This window comes from Sinohyriopsis cumingii, chromosome 8, assembly GCF_028554795.1.
Source record: "Sinohyriopsis cumingii isolate HCF-2022 chromosome 8, ASM2855479v2, whole genome shotgun sequence".
Taxonomy (NCBI): Eukaryota; Metazoa; Mollusca; class Bivalvia; order Unionida; family Unionidae; genus Sinohyriopsis; species Sinohyriopsis cumingii.
Window position 1 is genome coordinate 49541349 of NC_142968.1, and position 6130 is coordinate 49547478.

At 34.7% G+C, this 6130-nt stretch overlaps 1 protein-coding gene across 3 annotated transcripts in view; it reads left to right on the forward strand.

Moving 5' to 3' along the window:
* The window catches only part of LOC149793468 (uncharacterized), a 60737-nt gene extending 56123 nt beyond the window's left edge, over positions 1–4614 (forward strand). For all 3 annotated transcript variants that reach the window (XM_089967462.1, XM_089967463.1, XM_089967461.1), the window contains exons 8-9: positions 815–932; positions 3220–4614. In XM_089967462.1, the coding sequence (XP_089823588.1) occupies positions 815–932; positions 3220–3299 (198 nt within the window). In that variant the 3' untranslated portion in view covers positions 3300–4614. The remainder of the gene's footprint in view (positions 1–814; positions 933–3219) is intronic.
* Positions 4615–6130: the final 1516 nt, after the last annotated feature.

The following is a 6130-nucleotide window of genomic DNA, read 5'->3' on the forward strand; positions in this document are numbered from 1 at the left end:
TGGCATTCAAAAGAGTAGGCGTGATTTTCTCTGTTCTGACGATTCGTTAATTAGATGGTCTGCACCCAAAAATCACACCTAGACAATTTTCTCAGATAAATACAGGTTTTATGAGCTTAAGGAGGTATTTCTCTGGTACACGACCTCAGCTGGCAAGCCAGTCCCTCGTGACGGTAAATAGCCAAATACGTATAGGCAGATAGTTTATCAGTGTAGCAATGTTCGTAACGGTGAGCATGGGAAGAGGGGATGAAGACTCGTGGGCGCGGTGCACCACGTGAAAGAGCACATGTTCCGTACTTTCGCTAAATTAAAAATTCTAGTTATCGGCTACCTCACGAGTGCAGGAATTATGATGCAGGTGTTAGAGAATCACGATCAACTACTAAAAGAAGTCGGTTTTTATCAATGGCATGCTATCAAACTATACTTAGGCAACTTTCATGCTATTTGTGCCATTTTCAGAAAACAAACACTCGCATTCAAAAGCTACCCAGAAGACACTGTCTTTCATCTAAATGGTCAATCCGTTTCACATTCACTATATATTAGTGAATGTGAGTATAAGATTTATAAGTCGACTAAATTGCGAGTTTTTTTTGTGCATGGTTTTGGCAATAATCCTCTAGTCATCTGGCCTTGGGATTCCGTTTTATTCTTGTGTCGTCCACCATCAGTCAGCGTGTACTATTTTTAAGTTCTAAAACTAAATTCCCTCTCAGTTGACTTCACAAATAATTTTCCAACAATATCCTCGGTATATTAGCATTTATTATTATTATTATTATTATTATTATTATTATTATTATTTCAGAACTGTAATAAAAGTAAAATAAAGAAGAGGTATGCAGAACTGTACCAAGAGGTGGTGCATACAGAAAATGTGAGAGTTTCACTGTTGGTAGAGGACATACCATCATACGCTTCTACAGGTACATGTCTCCTTGCCATTCTGAACCCCATCATCGCTTTTCAAATAAAGCAGAATATACTCGCCCTCAGACAATCTTTCTACCAGGTGGCATTATCGTTACTCTCCAAATGCCACTTCCGCCACAGGCTAATTTTGTACAAAACCATTGCAAAATTCTGCAGTCTTTGGTCAATGTTTTCGTTAGCAGTTTGCTACACAGCAACGGAAATACACATCTTAGCGCTTAGTCGTCTTGTTTCTAGCAAAATAGAAAAGATATTTAAAAAAAACAAACAGGTTTTACTCTCTTCCCCAAGAAATTCGCATGAAGAGATGAAAAATGCACATTATTGCACGTGTAAGTCGCCACATCCATCCGTGTCGATAATAATAGATTTGCCAGTTTTGCCATACATCAGTTAAGAAAAATAAGACGTCAAGGACAAGTCAAACAGTTGCTGATCCAGAAACAAGAAATGGGATTGTTTCGTTACTCATTTGGGGCTCGATCTTAAAAATATAGTGGTCTATTCTATTTGTCACAAAAATGTTATTGAATTTCCAACTGGTCATTTTATCTAGCACACCGCAATAAATGCTGATGACATTGCACATGTCTATTTGATTTGCAGGTAGTACATCCGTGACTCGAACGTGATTCGACTTTTGTCGTTATTTTGAAAATTGTAATTACCATGGCAGTGATGAAAATGGATTCGTTTTCAAAATACAGATGAGCTTAGGTTGTCAGAACCATCTAAAATATATTTAAGCATAAGTGACAAAACATACCACTGACTATTTGTCGCATTACGTCAATACTGGCAAATATAGCTTATATAGATTCATCTGCTTTAACTCATTGGTTAACGTAAAGGATCCACACACCAAAAATCACAGGTTCGAATACTACCCAGATCGATCTGTTTAGACTACTGTAATGTATATACGGTCAATACTTAGATCTTTTGTATAACACGTGCAGTTTTCGCAACAGATAACACAAGCAGTTTTATGATCTGCACGAGTATGGAATACAGTTATATGAAAGTAGTCCGAATGTCTCTCTTCTATCTTGACCGATCGAGCAGTCTTGTTAGAGATGCACATAGAAGTAAATCCAAGCCGCATAATCTAACAATCCAAACTGCACCTATCAATCATAAACCAAAACAGAGACTAAACGCTATTTGTACAATACTGAACAATAAAAGTTCTTTAACACAAATAAATAGTAGGGACAACCTAAGAATTTGTTTTTTTAAAACTCGAAACCTTTGCAAAACACAAAACTAAAGAGAATAACCTTTAACGTTGTCTGTGGTATATCTTTCCTAGGCCTTTTTATACAGATAAATTAAGGGCCGAAAAATATAACACATGTAAAAATATTAGTGAAGCTTTCTGGGAACATTGCGCTTAATATGGCAGACGTCATGCGACGTGATGGAAAAGGGACGTTATCTTATATGCATGTTTAAGCTGTGAAAGTAATGTTTTAGAGTTGCAAGAAAACTACCGCCCATGTAATCGAATTTATAATAAAAGTACAAATCACATTATTGTTAAGCTATGAATCAATTCCATGAACCAAAAATAGTATCATGGATTTTACAAAGATTTGCTCGTCTTTCTTCGTATGTTTTTACCAATAGCCAGCTAGCAAAACACCAGAAGATATAACTTCCGGTGGCACTGTTCGGGATATGATTTCAGATGCTATGTTTTGCATATACACGTTTCGAAAGAGATTGCCACGCTAACATGACCTAAGGCGCCATCTGAAACTTCGCTCCCTGTAAAAAGAATTCAGTTAAACGAATTAAGCCTTTCAAATACTATTACATGTCAAGAACCAACAGCAACGTAGCAAATGCAAAAATGTGTTTGTAAATATATTGACTTGTTGAAACACGGAGCACTTTTTCCAAATGTGTGAAAATCGCTCTGTTCGTGTGAATTTGGGCAATATTTTCAGCCGATTAAAATCTCTAAGCGTTTGAATGTTTTCTATAGTCATTGCTTAATTTACAAAATAGTCGCGACACCACCCTATTCGCTTGTATGGAACTTTTTTGGAAGAACATGTATATCGTGATGCATTAATAACCAACTCGTGTACTTTTCGCAACACTTGTTTTATGCGGCCATTACTCAATTAGCAATAATCATGATTCGGTAACAGCATTGCTTGTGTAAGGCATTTGGCAGAACATTCGGTGACAATTATACCCAGCAGATTCCGTTAACGTGTAATGATAGCAAATTGTGTAACATCTATGCTATATCATTCCATTTATTTTCAGCGTTTGGGTTCACATCTTTGGTAAGGCTGTCGACCATTGTGATTTTATTGTCCAAGGTTTGGTTTTGTGCTGTATGTTAAGACGGTACGAGTGACAGTGTTCTAGAAGGTCTGCAAATAAACGGTCTCGGCTGAAATCGGAGATAAAGAGAACATTATTGTAACAACAACCATCACCCATCTCAACTCGGCACATGGAGGAAAGACGTTTAACATTTTCTAAAGCTTTGAGAAAAGAAGACACAAAGCGTGCCAATGGAGCACATAATCGTTTTAACTCCAAACTTTGAGAAGACACTCCAATGGACCTGAAATGTAAAATATTTGTAACTTTATGGTAAAAAAAGACGATGAGAAAAAATGTTTACCTCGTCAAATAATGCTATGTTCTTACGTTTTAAAAAATGTATTCTGTATTGCAGATATTGAACACGCAATTCGAGGTGAGCTAACAGTGCGTTAAAATGTTAAATAATACACGTATTATAGGTAACATTTGTTTTTGTGTATTTAGTACGTTTTTATTGATCTTCCAGTGCATTACATACACTCTGATGTGCTTGTGTATATCAGAAGCAAAACATGAATTTTGTAAAGAGTTTCGTAACATTTTGTGGATTTTCGCTTTAAATGAAAGTTTCATGGCGGAAATCATTCTGCCTTCTAGTATGTTTGCCAAAATGGAGAAAATCGAATGAGTGTTAGCAAAACATTTTGCATCAAGAAATGACATCTAGTATTATTGTTGTGCATTTATGAGGCACAACACTTTTTATCATGGCAGATGTGTGTGATGGCTTGTGTATTCTCCAAAGATTTCATTTTGGCAGTGTCTGGAAAAAATACATTTTCAACGTGGTCTGTACATATTTCCAATCTTATTTGTTGAATAAAAATGTATAATAAAAATAATGAAATAATAATTGGGTCCAAAGAAAATTCCCTTTCTACCCCACAACCACACACTTGTGAAGATATAATCGTCAATGTATAATTAGTTGACAATACACTAGTTTCCCTTTTTCGTTTTTACCAGTTTCATTACCTTACTTAAATTTTAAGTTGCAGATTTGTCGGAATTCTTGTGTATTTTACTTCGACTGCACACTTGAGCAGCATTTCTATGTCGTTTGTTTTTCATTGTTGCTTTTCATTTCGTCCTGTCTTTTAATTTAATTTCATAACGACTAAAGCATTATTGAAAATAGTTTCAAGATGATCAACGTTTGTTATGAAAGAAAATGTAGTTTAAATGATTTAATTTTTTAAACTGTTTATAGGTTTTTTTCTTACATAATGATGAAGTCATTGCTATCGGTGTTATAAGTCATTACTGTTCACTGCTGATGTACAAAGAAAATAACTGTATTGAATAAAATTACTTTTTGTCGTCAAATATGAGTTTTTTTCGTTAATTTTGTTTAATGAATAAAATTCATTTTAACAGCATTTGATGCTAGGCTTTTCTTTTAAGTTTTCTAATTAAAGAGAGTAAACATGCAGATGAATGTATCATTCCAACAATAGAGTCGTATGGAAATAATCATGACGTTTCTATTACCAATATTTGTATCGCAAAAAAGGGTCGACGTTCTTGATGATGAGCCACTTATTCTGGAGTAATATATTCTCTGCAACCGAATCATTTTTATGGAATGCAATAATAGTAAGAATAACAATAATGATACTGATAATAGCTATAACTATAATAGCACCACAGAAAATTGCTATGGTCACCACTAATGGCAAAAACAATGTATGTGTATTTAAGTTTAAAACTGCATCAACACTTAGAGGTCTTCTACAAATAGAAATGTTTTCTCACACCATTGGAATTATGCAAACTATACGATTATATTTTAAGCAGGATACAAATCTTTTTAATACAAGCTCGAATCTGCAATAAAAGCCGTTGCCATTTTGTTCTAAGAGTCAACATGACACAAAAATGCGGACGGAATGCAATTAATGCGAAAATTACACATGTTGTTTTCAACCAATTGCCAATGCCATGTCCAACATCAACGTTTTTAATTAATTTCTTTTCGACGAATCCTTAATACAGGAAGGGGTCTAGGTGTGGACTATGCAAAATGAAGTAAACATCTTATTTCGATACCCAAACCATTGTAGGAATTTCAAAATGGTCGATTTGTATTGGATCTCCCGCGTCTACCGTCGTCTGCTATAATGAATAGGTTTAAAACGAGTAATCTTTTAAATGATGAAAATAGGCATATTATTTACCAACACCACCATATTGTTTGTACTATTTTGAACAATAAAGTTATCAAGGATAAATAAAATGCAAATACTTTATAATTTCCAACCTGATTGTCGCACCGTGGTCTCTATCGCCCATCATGTTCGCGTTTCAAACCAAATTGACGTTTCTCTACTAACACGACCTCCATATATGCATCAGTGGGTCGTCGTGCTCAGACAACAGATGCGATGTCATTCGACAAATTCGAAATAGTCCCACAATTTTCTTTTGAACTTCGGGAGTGACATCCCATTAAGCACATGCTTATATTAGTTGCAACTTTTTCTCCAATTATTTTTAAAAAGTAGAAATATTAAAACGAAACATTGCAAATATTGCATGCAAACAAGTTTTTACATGGAATGGACTATCTAAGAACCGGAAAAGGACACAAAGCAGTCCAGCTGTTTGCATAGAGAACTTCCGTTTCATTTATTTATTTATATTTATCGCACAGATTTTTTAATAAAAAAATCTATTAAAATTTTATGTATACAGTAATTTTATATATAAAATATGCTGGTGTACCAAATCATCAACCGATAACTACACGTGAATACGCATATCGTGGTTTAAACAGACTATTGTATTGCTTCTACGCTCTCTAGATCGTCAACAAATTCCACTAATTAATCATCAAAATGAA